Source organism: Ceratotherium simum, chromosome 2, assembly GCF_057802395.1.
Source record: "Ceratotherium simum simum isolate JZ-2026a chromosome 2, ASM5780239v1, whole genome shotgun sequence".
NCBI classification, from domain to species: domain Eukaryota; kingdom Metazoa; phylum Chordata; class Mammalia; order Perissodactyla; family Rhinocerotidae; genus Ceratotherium; species Ceratotherium simum.
The window spans coordinates 12,659,810-12,678,847 of record NC_141901.1 but is presented as its reverse complement, the minus strand read 5'-3'; the positions used below and the strand labels follow the sequence as shown (position 1 = coordinate 12,678,847).

The 19,038-nt window shown below is 43.9% G+C and overlaps 1 protein-coding gene across 2 annotated transcripts in view; it reads left to right on the top strand.

Annotated features, from left to right (window-relative positions):
* Nucleotides 1–19,038, top strand: part of ASTN1 (astrotactin 1) — a 308,295-nt gene that overhangs the window by 198,423 nt on the left and 90,834 nt on the right. For both annotated transcript variants that reach the window (XM_087438277.1, XM_004425007.3), the window contains exons 9-11: nucleotides 8,876–8,950; nucleotides 15,680–15,817; nucleotides 16,331–16,481. In XM_087438277.1, the coding sequence (XP_087294403.1) occupies nucleotides 8,876–8,950; nucleotides 15,680–15,817; nucleotides 16,331–16,481 (364 nt within the window). The remainder of the gene's footprint in view (nucleotides 1–8,875; nucleotides 8,951–15,679; nucleotides 15,818–16,330; nucleotides 16,482–19,038) is intronic.

The following is a 19,038-nucleotide window of genomic DNA, read 5'->3' as shown; positions in this document are numbered from 1 at the left end:
TAGGAAGCAGGTCATTAGCTGAGGGTGAGGATGGGGGAGGAGGTGTTGGAGCTTTGAGGAGAAAAAAGACGGTATGAAATAATGATCTAGAGGGTGGGAGAGTGAGCAGACAAGGAAAAGGTAGTTTGATCACTGGGCAGTATTCAGAGCCACTTGAGGTCAGTGGTGTGGGATTTAAAATGAGACCAGTCAGTGTGATTGCCAATGGCTTTCATCTGTGCAAACACAGAAATGGAGCCAAAGGGTCATTGAGTTTAACCCATGTTGGAGTGTTTCAGACAAGCATGATGAAGCAATGGAGGGCCGAGAGAGCTGAGGTTACGGGAAAGGATGTGGTTATATTAATGGATAACAGAATTTAATCTGAGTAAAGAGAGGAGACAGTACGTGAGGTGGGTGAGTGTCAATAAAACGGTGGTTAGATGAATGGATTTTAAGTCTCGGGAGGGTGGAAAATTGTTGTGGCATTAGGAGGAGTGAGCTGGGTGGGTAAGAGGTGATGGTCAAATACTGGGTTCTTCAAATTGTGACCAAGGAGGGGTTGCAGATATTGGTAAGGTGGGCTATGACCATGGGACCGTGGGTGGAGGATAGGATCGTTGAGGAGAAAAGTCAAGGCACTGAGTGGTTTGAGCATTGAAAGGATCTTCTTAGTGGCTACTGAAGTCACCAAAAATGATGGAGAAGTGTTGGAGAGGACAGTGATCCAGGCTCTGAAATGTGGAGGGAAGATGGGGGCAGGGTGGTGTTGGCACGACTGTAGCAAGGAGAGGACGTGGATAGAGTGGTCTGACAGCAGGAATTAACGACCTTGACCAAGGGCACAGAGTTAGTAAGTGGTACAGATAGGTTTTAAACCTACTCAGTCTGGCGCCAGAGCCATACTCCTAGCCGCTTTGCTAGTTACTGACAAATATGTATGTTATTTTTCTACATAAAAAAATTCTAAATGAATTTGTTTACCTATTAATAGACAAATAGTGCCTAAAATCACATCCATACTTAATTTTTCTTTACATGAGATTTACATGTTTAAAGATAACACGAGTTTGTAAAATATACCAGATCATTACGATTCATTTTTAAAATGTAATGTTAGAAATGCATTTTCTTTTTTTTTTTTAATTTTTTTGTTTATTGCAGTAACATTGGTTTATAACATTGTATAAATTTCAGGTGTACATCATTATACTTCTATTTCTGCATAGATTACATCATGTTCACCACCCAAATACTAATTACAGCCCATCACCACACACATGTGCCGATTTATCCCTTTTGCCTTCCTCCCTCCCCCTTTCCCCTCTGGTAACCACCAATCCAATCTCTGTCTCTATGTGTTTGTTAGAAATGCATTTTCTATTCTCCAGATGGGAATGTTAATTATAATGAACAATGACTAATATTGGGTGAGCTGGTTCTGTGTGGCAGGCCCTGTGCTAGGTACATACATGCTCCCTTAACAACTCTAGGTACTATTTTATCCACATTCTATAGATGAAGATACTGGGACCGAGAGAAATTAAGTGACCTAGCTGAGGTTGTGTAGAGCAATGGACCACCTCGTGCAGGACCCAAACCCCGATCTGCCCGCCCCTCAGCCTCCTTGGCAGCGTAGTCTAGTTCTTCACTGAGTCTCTGCTGTGTGATGGTGCTAGGCTGGCCGGTGAGGATCCAGCAACACTGATGGCAGGGTTCTTTATGTCTGATGAAGGGAAAATATTAACTAAATACTTCATATACTAATTACAGTTGTTGGTTCTATAAAGGAAACTGCATAGTGCTTTATATAACAAGGGGCCAAAACCTAGACTTGGAGCACCAGGGAAAGCCTATTTTGAGAAGTAATTTTTAAGTCAGACTTAAAGAATAGTGTAAGTTATCCAAGTAAATGAGAGGGGGAGAAATTCCAGGTAGAGAAACAACATCTGCGAAGACCCCGCAGCCCTAACGCATCCTATAGAAACACTGGACACCATTATCCTTGTTATTGAACTTCTGACAAAGCCACAGATTTACCAGATAATCCAGGCATCAGGCATTCCAGTACTTGTTCCTCCCAGAGCTGGTACTGGTTGTGAAGACGGTGGCACGTGATAAGCTCCCCATCTTATCGTTAGGGTAAATGGAAGCATGGAATGTTTCAGCCAACTGCACAGCTGGAAAAGTCATTTTTACCATTTTTCTCTTTACTTTTTCTCCTGTATATCTTGCAAACTACCTTTTCCAGAAGCATTTTTTAAATGAACCTCTATTCTCTCTTTGTTTCACTGCCCCTTCCTTGGAAATGCATTTACCTGGATAAGAAAAGGAAGGTTTGCATAAAAGCTCTCACATTATACATGGATATGAATTCCTATAGGACCCCAAAGTGTTGTGAATAACTGGGCAGAAACTTTGGCAACCGTGCTTCCCCCAGAAACTTAGCCTAATGGGGGCCAGAGGCAAGCTTAAAAGGATGTCCTTTCATTTAACTATGGACAAATTATTATCCTTTGTAAAATGCTCTCTTTAGTGACACGTGGAGGAATGTATAAGTTCAAAAGAAGCTGCTGAGTTTCTAAAAGCTCATCATGAAATGCCTTATTCACCGTTGCCTCCAGCTGGAACATTCCCTCTACACTGAACTATGTATGCACACACCCGTATACATACATACGTATGTACATACATACGTATAACCATGCATACATACATGTGTTCTGTCTCGCTCTCTCTATATCTGCACCTATTTTTTATCTATCTGTCTATCTATCACGTATCTATCTACATCTATTCCCCTGTCCCCACCAGTGACGAGTCTTAAGCTCTCCACAAGGAAGCTCATCACTAGGCACACTGACTAGAAGCTTCCAAGTTCTGTTTCCAGGTGCCGTAGTTAGGTGGAAAACTGGGTCTAGCACTTAATCAAAAAAACATCCTTTAAAGGGTTCTTGTCCAGGCGGAAGTGGTCTCTTTCGGCACTGGGAAGGCCAGTCTGAAGGGATCATCCAGTCAGGCTGGCCATGCAGAGTTTTTACTCACTCAGTTGGGTCTACGTTACATGGTGAAAGAAATGCCCATGCAACCAGGTCAAGGCCACAGCCAACTTATGGCCTAGCCCAAGGCCAAGACTAAAGGAAAAAAACCCTGTGACAGCTGATGTGTCTTGGGGAAGAAGAACAAGACTTGAGGAGAGAAGCTGAAAACTTGGAAATTGCCAGTACGTAGGGAACATTCTGCATGAACTATGGGTATTATGTGAGACAGGGAGAGAAAAGAAAAGGCAAATAAAAGATTACTAATAGTTCTCAGTGTATACAATTTGCATGTGTGTCCTGCTGGCTGCTGTGTTTCCATTACAATGGGGCTCCTCTGTGGCACAGATTATGTTCTTGCTTGAGGTGATGGGTCCCAGATGGTTCCTGTGCGGCCCTGAATTTAGACCATCTGTAGCTCCCACAGGGAAGGACAACCTTCAGCGTCTTGATTTGTCAGAATGAAGATATTAACGAATGAACAAACAAGCAAACAAACTTTATTCTGACTTCTGATTCTGCTAATTTTCCTAAACTAAGAAGATGTGACTGGGTTGCCTAATGCAGGACAGAGAACATTGGAGACCACATATCTAAGCTGAAGTCAAGAGACTGAGGGTTCCTTCCAATTGCAGGGTTCAACCTCCTGCCCCCATCTGACCTGACGCTATCCTTGAGCTCCTCAGTGGGTGCTCTTTCCACAAAACTGATGTTGGCATGGTCTGCTCAGTAATGCCACCCACTCCTGATGGAGGCAGCGCTCTTGCCACCACAAGTGGATAGAAGCTGAGGTGGAAATTATTGTTTTATTTGATATTCCCCCTCCTCCCAGCTCCAGCCCTGAAAACCAAATGGGAGTCACCATCTGCTTAGATACCTCTGCTTCCCTGTCACCAGAGATTTGTCCAGTTGCTCCTCTGACCCAGGATGTGTCAAGCAGTTCTACCAGGGATTACTTTTTCCTAATGAGGAGGGGGAGTGTCTCCTCTGAGCCTGTAAAGACATGAGCTGGAGCTGCCAGAGGCCACGTTTCCACCATGTACTTTAGCCATTTTGAGAGAATTGAGTTTTTAGAGAGAGAAACAGAGCAAAGAGAGGAGAGGAACAATTATAAAGGCCCTTAGATCCTGAATATTCCTCTACCCTCTAGGTTATCCTGGCTGGTCTAAAAATTAAATTGACATGAGACAGAATAACAGGTAAAAATCAAACAAAATTTAATAACATGTATACCTCGGGGAAACCCAGGAAAACTGAGTAACTCACCAAAATGTTGAAGCCACCACTTTAAATACCCTCTATAGCTAAAGACAAAGGAGAATCTTGGGGGTAGTGGTATGGGACTTCAAAAGGAAGGCAGGCAATTCACATGGAGATGGAAATGCGTATGTTTGGTAAGCAAATGTTTGCCATACCTTGCAAAGACAATGGGACATGGGGAGGACTTTGATCAAATGGGCCTTGCTAGGTTCCTTCCTGTCTACCACACCTAATTTACATTATACTATAGTTATCTATGATGATAGCTCCCTCCTGGAACAGACCTTCTATCTCAAATTCTTTTTTTTTTTTTTTTTTTTGGTGAGGAAGATCAGCCCTGAGCTAACATCCGTGCTAATCCTCCTCTTTTTGCTGAGGAAGACTGGCTCTGAGCTAACATCTATTGCCAATCCTCCTCCTTTTTTTTTTTTCTCTCCCCGAAGCCCCAGTAGACAGCTGTATGTCATAGTTGCACATCCTTCTAGTTGCTGTATGTCAGACGCAGCCTCAGCATGGCCAGAGAAGCAGTGCATCGGTGCGCGCCCCGGATCCGAACCCGGGCCGCTAGTAGTGGAGCACGTGCACTTAACCGCTAAGCCATGGGGCCGGCCCTTTTAGGCAGTTAGGGGGAAGGTCAAAGTTTCTTTCAGAGTCTTTTGGTCTTAAAAATAATTAAACCAAAGAGACACATTTTGGGGTGGCAAATTCTGATCCCCGACACAGGCTTCCCCAAGGCAACTTCCATCTGAGCCTGGATATATGACTCAGTGATGGGCCTCTTTTTGGTGAGGCCAGTTCAGTGTTCTTACTTGGACTGACACCCAGAGAGCCCAATATAGAGGCCTTTCCTCGTTCACTCTGCCTCAGGTAATTCAGCTCCAAAGTGTTTTTGGTGCTTTTAGGTCCAGCTCTTCATCACTTGCCCCCGCCTCTTCCTGTATGGCCTCTTGTAGCCTCTCCACTCCCCCTACTATCATTCCAACACCCAGCCTTCCTGGCACCCAGGACGAGTGATCTAACACTGCCGCTGCCACTTAACTCACCTCCTATAACTCTACTCCTCTTCCCTTTCACTCATTCTCTTCCCTTTGTCTAGACATATATGTGTTTCTTCAGAAAGACTGGAGGTTCCTTTGAGGGCAAGAATCTCTTTATCCCAGGTCTGTTGCCTCATATCACTGTTCACACACAATAGGCCCTCTGTAAATATTTGCTAAATAAATCAAATAAGAATTCCCATCTCTCTGACAGATCTTCTCTGACTAGTGGGAAGAAAATAAGTAAATTCTCTTTTATTCCTTTGCTGGAGCAATTTGCAGCTCTCTGACTTCTCTTGCCATTTCACAATATGCTCTCCCTCCCCTCTCTGTATGTAATGTCACTACTATGCAGTCATTGCCCTGTGAAGTGATTGCCGGGTGGGAGGTGGGGCTGGGGGAGGTGGTCTTCGCACATCATCATTGCCTCCTCTCCAGCCAACGCAAATCCGTTTACAATCTGAGTTTAAGCCTGGTGTTGACTTTACATTTGCACCTTCGGGCAAGACACCTCTTCCTTAAATTTGGGAATCTCCTTATTATAGTATTTATATTTGATTCAGGTAACCAGTAAATTTAACTTATTTAATAAATGCTTGTATGGCACTCACTAAATGCCAGACACTGTTCTGAACACTTTAACTATATTAACTAGTTCCTCCTCATAACAACCTTACCAGGTACATACAGTTATTACCATCAGCCTCATTTTACAAAGGAGGAAGAGGAGACATAGAATGATTAAGGAAGGGACTTGTTCAAGGCCACACAGTGATTGATAGCTAAGCTATCAGATATCAGAACCCACGTCCTACCACTGTGCCCTGCTGCCTCCCAATGCAACGGGGGCGGGGTCTAGGCTGCACATCTGCCCCCCTTGATTGTGAGTTGCCTTTCTTAATGTTCAGGTCCCTCGAGAGCAGGAAGTCTCTTTTACGTGACCTACCTAGCAACATGCTGACTTGTGCTTAATCAATGTCTCTGGGCTCACTGATTCATTACCTATGGCTTGAATGCAGGTTTATTTATGTTATTCCACGCAGTTAATTGTTCATGCTGTAATCAACGCTCGTCCTAAAATTTGGCTCCTCAAAATATATTTTCAAACAACCTAGGAACCGTGCCAAGAATTAACTCTAATTACACATTGTACCAGTTTTGAGTACTAGAGATGACTCGAAGGCAAAATGTGTGTTATTTGAAATTATTAAACTGTTAGTAAATACAATGTGATTTTGCCCAAGAAAGAGACAAAGTTGCATGTCCGTCTTCTCTTTTAATTGCCCTTTCTAGGTGTCTAGGAACAGATGAGACATTTTTTCTCATAATTTCTAGACTTTTTCTTGAATTAATACATATTTTTTAGCTGCCCATAAGCCACCACTTACTGTTCAGCAAAGAAGAATCAGATTCCAACCCCACTCTGTGGGTTCACCTCCAATGAACAGAACAAACAGGAAGAACACATGGGGTGAGCTGTTCATTTGATGCAAGGGTCATTCATAGTACAGTGTTTGGGTGCTTTTGGGAGCCAATTCTAGTTGCCTCAGGGTATTTCTAAGATGAATTCCGGAAATAAAGTGTTTATAAATAGTAAGCATAAAAAATGAATGCATTCATCCCAGCCACTCCCTTATGTAGTCCCAATGGCCTCCCCTTGCAGCTAGTAGTTAATTGGTTAGCTGGTTGGGTTAAGTTGGCGGTTTTCAACCCTATCAGAGCCAACACTCTATTTTATGAGAAATTTTTTTTAACTCCTTTTATAATCCTTAAATGATATTCATAAATAATAAAATCTCTATACACAAAATTTCAAAAGATAAATATAATAGCTTATAATAAGTATAACAGTAAATAAAAGAGAAATAATAGGAAAGTAATTTATAATGATATAATAGCTATTTTAATGAATAAATACTCTGTTCTATTACAGGTGGAGAAATTATAAAATTGACAGACATTTGCACCTAATGTAGATTCACCATAATGTAATATGAAATATATGATATATGTAAGAGCAGTATAGACTGATATCGACATGCTGTATTGGTGATTCAAAGACCATGAACATCATTGCAGACGATGATACTATTTTCCAAAATTATGAAGAAATCTTGGTCAAAATTTTAAGTAATAATGTACAATCTTCCCTTAATTTACGTGGTAGTTATACCCCTAGAAAATTCGTCATATGTTAAAACAGTATAAGCTGCTTTATGCTTATACATAAATGGAATTAGCTTCTAGGCTCAGGTAATTGTGAGCAGGTTTTCACCTACATAAACATGCAACAGGACATTCAAAAGTTTGCAGGACATGGGGAAATTTTTTGTAGTGCAGAGCTGTCCTGAGCACTGCACTATTCCAGCCTTCCTTTCCCTGCCTTCTAAATGCTAGTAATGTTCTCCAATAATTGTGTCATTCAAGAGCAACTGCCATAAATTTCCCCAAATGCTCTCCATTGGGTGATACCACTCGCATTGACAACCACTGGGTTAATTCCTAGTATTAGATTTAGTCTCAAGTAATTATGTTGATTCATTCTCCTGACTTTTTGTCGACCTTGAAAACCAAAGGCATGTCTACAGTAAAATCCTCAATACTTGTATAATTGGGTTATACATGGAGACTGTGTGTTCCATGAGAACAGGGCTCAATTCATCCAGTGTGCACAACATCTGGTAGCCAACACAAATCCAGGCTTTGCTAAGTCTTGCTTGAATGAGTAAATAATTTGGGGGTTGGACGTTTGGGTTAGTGAAAAGATATATCCTATTTAAAAGAAATAGTTTTGTTATTTTAAGTACATGCGACAACACCTAGATGCTCACTAGAGAGACTTATAGTTAAGGATTATTTAAAAATACCATTTCAATTGTTTCTGTTTGAATGAATGACATTAAAGTGTTTGAAACCATCTGGAACCTGTCAAAGACTCAGAATATTTATGTCATTTTGAATAGGGAAAGGGAACATGTTAAGGACCTGGTATGAACTGTGGCCTTGGACTAAAAGTCTTGCTTAATCTTCACAGTGGTCTATGAGGCAGCTATTAGTAACTGTGTTTTTACAAGTGATGAAATTAGACCCAACAAGGCCATTTATCTGCCCCAAGTCAGACAATTGGTTCAACAGCAGAACAGGGTTTGAACTCAGAACTCTCTCATTCCAGAGGCTTTGTCTTTTCCAAGAAATCAAGCCGTCCCTCTTTCTTAAGTGAGGCAAAGCTAAGTTTCTGTTAAATTTACATCTGAAGGACCATGAATTATGGCTATATGAGGTCTACATTAATATAATTTTACTCTATATGTGGTTCCAACTGTCATTTCTATTAAATTCCACTTTCCTAGTGGGTCGGTGATTTTTACATTGATCCTGTTCTTGGTTGGGTTCCAGCATTCAGGGTCTTGTGTGAGTTCACATTCATGGGATTCCTGAGGACAGAGACTAGGTCCTCTTTGTCTTTGGGTCTCCAGAACCTAGCATGGTGCCTGGCACAAAGTGGATGTTCAGGGAGTGTTTGTTGAGTTGACTTTAATTGAATGATGTTTCTCCTTTTAGGCCTTGGCCTTACACAATATTTCAGCGAGGCTTTGACCTGGTTTTGGGAGAACAGCCGTCTGATAAAATATTCAGGTAAGTGGTTTTCCAGGAACTTGCTTATGTACATCTGCAAGCCCCGGGTCCCACTTCTCACTGAACTTTCTTTCCTACTGGTAAAGTATAAAATAGGAACTACTTTGAGTCCTTCTGCTCTCCTAGTAACAAAAGTGCCTGCCCCTCGTCGTGCTCAGTGACAGCATGGAGGACTTGAGGTCAGACAGATTCTGTTTGGGTCCTGGCTTCCTTCCTTGCCTGCTCTGTGAACCCCAGTAATTTACTTAACCTCTTGGAGCCTCCAGTTTCCACACTTGTATAATGGGGCTACATTACATGCCTGGCTCTATTGTTGTGAGGAATATATGAGATAATGCAGGGAAAGCCCCTGGCACAGAAACTGGCACAGAGCAGGCAATTAATGTCAGTTTCTGCCTCTCCATTTTGCATCTAATTTGCAGCTTCCTCATAATGTCTTAAGTTGTTCAAAATGAATCTCTCCCGCCCACGCCTCCCTTTTCTCTAATTCATTATTATTTTCTTTTATCTGCCACCCTCCTGATCAAATTGGATGTTTCTAGTCCCTCCCAAATTTCTACCTACATACCTGGTAATAGCACATGTTAGAAAAGTCAATAGGCAGAGGAAGAATTTGGGTGCTGGCCATGAACTATTGGGTTTTCAAAAAGTGTAATTCATCCCAGGCCTTAGCTGGAACACAAGTTTATTTCCAAACTAAAATCTTATCATTTATGTTGTCAATCTATCCTTCACTTAATGTGCATTTGCTGAGTCCCTACTAAGTGCCAGAGACTGTGGTTGGCCTGGCAGTGTGGACATGAATCCCAGCCCCCTGGGAGAGGAAGTGAGTAGTCCTGCACGAGTGTCTGATGTCAAAGGATGCAGTAAGCTACTGCACAGCATTGTTGGAGGAATGGTGAGCAGCATGGGACAGCAGGAAAACTTCCTTTGTTTTCACTCACTCGTACAGTGTGCTGAGTCTCGCGTATTCACTGCTGCCTTTCCAAACTCCTTCCCCAGACCCTCCCTCTCGGCCAGTCCCGGCCTAGGTGGTAATTTTACTCCTGCATTTGCCTCCTAGAGCTGGCTTCCCTACCCCAGCTTCTCCTGCTCCTCCCTGCTGACTCTGGATGGACGGGGCTTGGCCACTGCAGTGTTCTCCTAAGGCATGCCCCTAGCTAGACTGTAGATTTCAGAACCACTTCCTCACAGGGCCTTCCCTTGCCCTTTTTCTCCCAAGTGTCTCTCCCGGGGCAGGCTGGGTCACATTAATGGCATTGGCTGCAGGTTACCTTTGAGGATGTGTGCTACAAGAGATGTCAGCTATATTCCTTAGACTATGACTTGGATATTTAAACTTTCCAACAATGATTTATCGTTTGGCTGAGTTTTTTCTCCCTTTTTCCTGCTGCTGGTCTGCCAGGACCTAAAAGGGTGATAAAGATAAGGCAGATGGAGAGTCTGGTGGAGTTGGGCTGATTGACATGAATAAGTTTTCTCTCCTCTAAAAGTCAGAAACTAACACTTTGAAAAGCAAGGGCCTTAATGAAATTGCTCTTAGGACCTTCACAAAACCTGTGTTTCCATCCCCACAAGCACCATTTACTCTTTTCAAGTTTGTTAGCTGCCAACTGGCTGTGATGTGCAAGCACTCCAGGGGAGATTTTGTATGGTTTGACCCATGTAGTCAACTATCTCAGGAGCCAATGGGTTAATCAATAAGTGATTAATTATTTTGGACCCTAACATGAAAATAACTAGTCTCTCAGATGAAAGCAATGGTTCATGATCTCCTTATTTCAGGTATTAAGAACTTTAATAGAAACCTGGAATCTGAGTAAACCAACTGCCAGTGGCCACTCTGGAAAATTCTGTGACCCGGTCAGTGAATGTAATTTCTTACAGAAGCTAATGACTATTTAGTTGCTACTCTCCTCACTTATGATTTAGTGTCCTGATGAATTCCAAGCCATTGTACATTTGCCTGGACTATGGAATAAAGTTTAAATTCTGACATTCAAATCTTTCTGCAATTGAGTGCCGATGTACAACTCCCTTTTAATAAGCTACTCTTCTTCTCTAGAACCTTCCATTCTTAGTCAAATGTATCTTCTAACTGATCCACTGCCCCAACAACTTGAACATTTTCTGCTCTACACATTTGCTCATACTCTTTCCTCCAGCAAGAATGCATATTCTCCTCCTAATATAAACACCACCCATTGTCATCGTCTAGACCAAGTCTCAGCTGAAGCCAACATCTGTCAAGCACCTGCTATCGCAAGGCACTGTTCTAGATGATGTAGATGTGACCAAACAAAAATGACCATGATAGTCCCTGACTTCAAGGAATTTACGGTCTCATCCAAAAATTGTTCTGCAACCCTGACCCTCATGAGAATCCCCAGTGTGCTTTAAAAATGACAAATGATCTTACCTGGTACAAACCATTTAATTCAAAAGTTCTGGGAGGTGGGACCAGGGCATGAGTGTCTTTTGGAAGCACCATGGTAATGCTGATCTGTGCCCAGCATTGAGAAACACCACTCTAAAGCTTCTCCAATCCACTGCACCAATCCACAATGACTTTTCCCCCTCCAAATTTCCACAACATACTGACTATAATATTTATTTGTCAACTATTGTATTTCATGTTTATTTTTAATTTACCTATTTGTTTCCCCAATGACATGGCTTGTCTTCTTGAGGGAAGGGGTAGTTCCCTATATGGCTTTGAATGTTTAATATCTAACATACAATTTTAAACACAGTAGGTCTTTAATAAATATCTGTAGATGATCACATCAGATTTCCTAAGAACTTGAAACCAGATTAGGAAAAGACCTGATACCCAATCTAACCTTGGTAATCTGCAGTCCCAAAGATCCTGAGAAGGGTCCAAAGGGACTCTGAACCTCCAGCCTGAGTCTTCTCACCAAAACCAGTCTAGTGCTAAAGACCTCCTTTCCACTGTGGCTAGGATCACTCCATTCCACTAGACCCTCTGGTGGAACGGACTACTGTAGACCAAATTTATCTCTCAGAGACCTTCCTCCCAGGTGTGTACCTGCATCCCTGGGAACAATACCTCATCCCGGAATGCTTTGGGAAGAGTGGAGATGCCAGGCTAACAGCTATTTGTCAGTTTTCCCACAGTCCATTTGATGCCAAGCCACAGTGAGAGCACAGGCTTGTTCTGTCCAGTGCCCTCTGGCGAGTGTTTGCCTCTGAACAGAAGTTTCAAGCTCTAGTTCAACAGGGCCATGTGTAGGACTCAGGCTACAGCTGAGCCATCAACTGCAGTGGTCACTGCCGGCTGTCACGAGAAAAGGCCCAACTTGGGAAAGCATTCCAGATGCTCACCCAACTTCTCTTTGGTGGCTTTTCGAAATAATTCCTGCCAAATTTGCATGAATGAGGGACAGATGAGATTTCAGGACACAGCTTTTCTCTGACAGTTTGTTCTATATTTGGTTTTTGGAGTTAGTAGATTTTGCAGATAAAAGAAAACTTTAGAATTTCATAGGCATGAGCCAGCATGGATTGGAAAGCTTCTGTGAGCCACACTTGAGAATCGGACCGACCCCCATCTTTCCCACTTATGGAGAGGTGACCTTGGGGAGGTTGCTAAACTTCTTAAAATATTAGTTGACAAATTGGTATGATGGGGCCAAACGGCTAACCTCAGAGGGCTGTTGTGAGGATAAATGAGGCAGTCTGCAGAGCACCTGCCCTTTTGAGAGTTGTCAATAAGGATAGTCTCACGCCCCCTCCTGACTTTGATTCCCCTATAGGGTTTCACCTTGATCTCCCAGAGATTGAAGATTACACTCTTTTTCTTGTTAACCTGGTACAGTGTCACGTCTCAGAAGCTGCTGTGCACTTTGGAAATCCTCACAATATCAAACCCAGATCCATCTTGACCATTAAATTCATTTAAACCCAGAGATTAACCCATATCCTGCTCTAAATGGGGGATAATCTTCACCACCGCTCCTACCTTTAAATTTGAACTTTGAGTTTGTATACTCCAGTAGCCTGTGCAAACTAAAGAACATAACTAAATATTGATCAGTCAATAAATATTTATGGAGTGACCTCCTTGGGCCAGAAATTGTGTTAGGCAGTAGGGATACAAAGATGACAAAGAACTATCCTCTCATCCAAGAGAGCACATTCTTCTGAGGGTGATGGACACGTGAAAACATGGGCACAATTCAGCGTCTTAGGCGGGGCAAGCGACTGTGTGCACGTGCACGGAGGAGAGTGTCTTGCTCAGCCTGAGGGTTGAGCGTGAAGGTCCTGGAGGATTTTCTGGAACGGTGAGACCTTAACTGAATCTTAAAATGAGTGGGAGTCCTACAAAAAAGAGGGAAGAAAATTCAGAAAGAAGGCATATTAGAAGCAAAGGCAAAGGGCGTGAAAAGTAGGATGTCTTTAAGAACCACTGTCAGAGTGCATTGTAGGAGCACAAAGTGTGCAGCAGAGTGTGGTGAAGGAAGGGGTTGAAGAGGTGGGCGGGAAGGATGTCTTTGGGGATGTGAGCTTTGTTCTGTAGGCCTGGGTGTCATTAAACAGTTTCAGTTGGGAAAGATCTGGTTTGCTTTTCCCTTCAAAATATTATTGCACGTACAGGAGGAAGGAAAAACTGTGAGGTGGATGGACATGGATCTCTCTCTTCCAAAAGAAAAATTAATCGTCAGAAATACGCTAGAACTCCCAACAGTTTCCCAAAATCTGTTGCATAAATTATAAGGTACAGGTCACAGATTGGTTCTTCTGCATCAATGCAAAACTTGTCATTTTAAAACCAAAATAGAAAACAAAAACTCACCTTTATGTCCAAGTAAACTGCCTCCTCCCTGCTACCGTTTAAACTTGTGTATGTTCTTTCTGAAACTATATATTAGATATAATATTAGTGGTGCCCCTACCCCAGCCTGCCTATAGTAGTGTTGCTCTCTCAAGAACGTCCATTATGAAATGCAAAGTCAACACAAATACTTGTGTGTTGTTGCCTTCAACCCACATTCATCCTTAAGTCCCAGGTTCCAGGCACCTCGGGGCAATCACTTGCCCTGAACTGGCTCCTTAATCTTGCCAGATGACGCGTGTGTGTGTGTGTGTGTGTGTGTGTGTGTGTGTGTGTGTGTGTGTAAAGGGGCTGTCATGACTTCAATTTTGCCTACTGCTTCACAGAAGAGTGAAGTGGGGGGTCTCCATTCTGTCCCCCTAGTAGTGTGCTTCCCTCACATGGTGCAGACTCCTCCCTGTGCAGATCTAGCCACACCTATTGCCTCCTGTCCCTGTGGGTGGGAAGAGTTGAGTGCCTCCTTCAGAGCAGTAAGCATCTGTGATATTTCAATGCTGCTTAAGGCAGAGGTTTGCCCAGCAGGTCAGAGACGTAGGGGTCCAAGAGTAAGAGTGGGAATGGGGAAGAAACCTCCCAAATCCTGGCCACATCCCACTTGCTCAGTGGGTTGCCCTCCCCTGAGCACCCGCCTGTCCCCTTTCATCTGCTCTAGTGCCTAGAACTCTCTTTCACGGAGTGGGTGAAAATCATGTGGCTTGGCTGCTTGTAATTCCTGAGCCTCAGTCAGTGGGTATTCTCTGCGGCCAGGGTTCTGGAGGGGGCTACATTTCTCATAAAAGATCTCACGTCATCAATCTTGTTTCCTAGCATCTCAGGCATCCCAGGGAGTGGGGAGGGGAGTGGAGAGGGAGGCATGTGGGTTCAGGGAGAGAAAAGAACAGCATTCTGAAATGCTCTGTGACCAGCATGCTGATGGAACCAGCTCTGGGTTCTGTTTAATTGCGTGCATCCTTCCATTGTTCCTCCCTCCGCATTAAGTTGGAAGGGGACGTCAGACTGCCACAGCCTCGTGATATCCCACCCACACTGGCTTTCAGCCCATAGACTATTTTTGACTGTGAACACAGAGCATTTGAATGCCTTTGAAATAAAATGAATGTATAAATAAACAAATAATCTCTCACGGTTTCCTTAAGCTTTCCCTTGAAATGCTGATTGATTCTTTTATTCCTTTTAGCCCTTGTTATAAGAATAAAAAAAAAAATCTTCCCTGTCTCCCCAGGGTTAACACCCTTAGCTAAGGGTGTGAGTGGGAGTGCTGCAGAGAATACATCTGGGCCTGTCTTGTTCATCCCTCTTCTCTCCTCCCTGGAGGCTCCTGGCTTCAGTCACTTCTGCTCCCATCACACAGAAGCCAGAAAAGGGGAGCTTTTCTCCTTTCTTTTTCTTGGTAGGGTTCCTCCAGGCACAGAGAGAAACCATCGCTACCACTGTGGGTGTGCAACCCGAGGGAGGGGGGTGGTGGGAGGCCGGTGTGTCTCTTTGATTAAAATGCTTCCAATTATATCCGACTTAAGATAGGGGAAGCCCAGCTTCAAATCTGAAGGAAACTGGAACTCGGTTTCTTATGACTTGATAAAAACCACTTCTAGCAGCTGGTGTGTGGGTGCTATAATCAGTTCTCCAACTGCCTGGACATGTGAGCAGGAGTAGGCCTCTCTGCCTCCCTCAGTCTCAGTCATCTCATCCATAAAATGACAATAAACTCTCCTTTCTAGACTCAGTCATCTCATCCATAAAATGGCAATAAACTCTCCTTTCTGAAGAGGACTACGAGGGGTGAGAAGGAAGCCGCTGGCAGTAGAATGCCAGGCCCTCCAGTGGGGACGGTTGTCCCCTCAGTCATAACCACCTGGTGTCGGGTGTCCCTGCAGGTTCACCTACACCCTTGGGGAAGGCATGTGGCTGCCCCTCAGCAAGAGCTTTGTGATCCCACCAGCTGAACTGGCCATCAATCCATCAGCAAAGTGTAAGACGGACATGACAGTGATGGAAGATGCTGTGGAGGTCAGGTGAGTCCGGCCTCAGCATGCTGAGGCCTGCACTAGGCTTGGGAGGCTGAGAGAGAAACTACCTGAAGGTCCAAGGTGCTGGGAAAGGAATCATGACAAGCTGAAAGGAGAAGTTGGCAGGCTGCCTTCCAAGTCCCCAGACGCAGTGCCAGGATCTACTCCATCTGGGTCAATACCGCACACCCCAAGGCTCAGGCGCTGGGAGAGGACATAAAATTAGAGTTTGTAAGCACTTGCTACATCCCCGAAGGACTGACAGGCAATAAAATATTAATTTCCTTGCCCAGGTTTAGACCTCCTTCTCTGACCAGACGTTACAGCCTTGGCTCATTTCCCAGATATGGAGAATGTCCATAATTTGTTAGTTCAAGGCTCAGAGTATGGTTGATCTTTCATTTTTTCAAGAGAGAGTGAGACATGATCCAGTTGGCCGGATAAGAAGGCGGAATATGATGCTACTTGTTGTACCTGGAGCCCTTGACTCCTCCCACCGCCCACTGTTTCTCCCCCCAGAGAGGAGCTGATGACCTCGTCCTCCTTCGACAGCCTGGAGGTTCTCTTAGATTCCTTTGGTCCAGTGCGTGACTGCAGCAAAGATAACGGTGGCTGCAGTAAGAACTTCCGTTGCATCTCAGATCGCAAGCTGGACTCCACTGGTTGTGTGGTACGTGTGCCCTGTCAAGCTTGTAATTTCGGGGAAGGCGGGGGGTACAGGATAAAACACAAGGCAGATATATAGATGAAAATGTATTGTGAATAAAAGAGAGTCAAGGATGATCCCTCCCTAGTTGTAACCACCATCTAGTCTAAATTATGAATTTTCCCTTGGCAGAGATGAGGAACTAATCATGGTCAGTTAATCAAGAAGTATTTATGGAGCACCTACTGTGTGTACTGTAACTATCCAAAGGAAATGTCATGAATTATATAGCATGATTCTTTCTTTCCAGTCTTTCAGGCTAGTTGGTGAGGGATACTCCAAATAATTTGAGAACTAATTAACTGCTAAATAGAATAATATTGACTCTAATAGGAAATAAACTGTATTTACTGTAATAGGAAATTCTAGAAGAAACCTGCCTTTGACTAGAGTCCAATTACATTGACTGTAATAGGAAATTTGAGGAGAAACCTACCTAAGGCTGGGATAATGAAAGAAGTAAGTTACTCCAGGAATAGTAGAGGAAAAATAAGAATATGTCCCCTTTGAGACCATGGCAATGAACTCCTGCTTCACTAAAGGTGGTTTTCTACTTTATCAGCTATATGATCTTTGGCTACCTTTAAAATACGTGATGCTATTCACTAGAAACTATTTGGGCTACAGTGGACTAAGATATCTCCCGTGCTGTGGGTATGAAGACTGATTGAACCAAGCAGATAAATGGAGGCAGGAGCAGATGAAGCCATCAGCTGCTGGTGCCTCTATGTTGGTCATCTTCATGCCCATCAAAACTATTGTCTGTTTCCAGCCGTCTCTTCTTTTAGGGGCAGAATGATGCAACTGTCACAGAGAGGAGAGGGAATGGGGCAGAGAAGGCAGGCAGGAAAGCCATACATAAATTGGGCACAAAGGAGAGGGAGAGATGATTTATTGTGACACATAGTTCTGCAGTGTTTTGGGGGCAAGGCCAGGAGCTTCCAGCTCTGGGGAGGATATGGTGCCTCATCTTGCCTCCCAATCTGACAGCTGTGCTCTTGTAAGGGGACCTAGAGCAGGGGCATGCTGTGAGGATGCTGGGCCCATTCCATCTTTCACACCCTCTTCTTCACATTTCTGAGCACCTGCTCTGTTCAGGAAGCTGTTCTCCATCAAAGATGCATATGTACCTGGGCTCCAGGGTGGGACTCTCTCAGCCCCCAGGCTTCCTCAGACTTTCACAGATTACACAGCAGATGACAGGAGCCTGATTCATCTGAGAAGGGAGAGAAAATGAGGAAAAGAAAAAGGAAAAAGAAAGCACTGAGGAGCAAGTACATGGAGAACCTGGCAGGTCCATCAAAAGGAAGGGAAAGCAGAACAGAGAGGACTGTCAGGAAAATACCAAGAAAAGTGCTCTGTAGGTCATATCTTCCAAAGGTGACCAGGAGGTAAGTTGATGCCCCACAGTGCTGCCCTCCCCGTGGTTGGTCCACTTTCAGATGTCTTAAGCAATGAGCTTCCCAACTGGGTCCCACAGGAGACAATTTCACTGCCTAATGGAGCTCCCAGCTGAGACTTTTTTTTTTGTTTTTTTTTTTTTGCTATTGAGCCTGCATTTCTTCATCCAGATTTCAAGCTTTCATTCCTCATTACTCTCTTGGGTCATTCTAAGTACTAAAACACTGTGTGTGCACGTGTGTGAACATCCCTCCCCACCTCCCAAAGCTACCCCCATATGAGTTCGAGCATGCTCACACATTCACACGCATGCACACGGATATACTCTCCATCTCTTCCCACTTATCTGCCCCTTTCCTGAGCCCCTAAGGGTTTGCCTGTCAAACGCCTTCTGTTGGTGATCCTAGCCCCCTTTACTTGGCATATAGCCATGCTGATGTATTTTTGTATTTTTAACACTGTGATCTGTGAGACGGAGCTAGCAGGAATAGTTCCGATGAATATGCATTTGCAATAAGATTGCTGCATTTTAGAATTGGAGCCGCTGCAGAAAGTCACCCAATTATACCAGTGCCTGGTATTAGCATAATACTTTGAAGTCACTGGTGCACGTGGTTCTTGGAGGGAGGAGGCGGCCAGGCTCCCTGGCAGGCCCATTCAAATGACTGTTTCTCATTGGCTGTGAAGCACATGATCCCTGAAGCAGGAGGACTGATGGGTAGAGAGCTGATGTGTCGTATCATGACCTTTATGACCCTAGTGAGAAGGTCAGAGACTTGACTTTGAGCCGAGCTGACTCCACTGGGCATCAGTACTATCCCAGAGCCCTGGTGTGTTAGCAGAGCGGTCCTGTGTCATCTGGAGGTGGACCAGGGACGAAGGCATCAGCTGCACCAACTGCAGTTTGGGGAGATGTGGCCTTCCTTCTCTCCACATAAACCCTGACATTCAGTTCTCTGGGTGCTGAACTGAAAGGCTTCCCAGGAGCTCAGAACATGCTGGCCCTTAAGGAACCCGGGAAACAGGCAGAGATGTGGGAAGAGACAGAGTGTCCTCGTATATTTGCCTGAGTGAATTCAAGCCAGACAGGTGGGCTAGGTCCACACCAGCTGCTCAACCT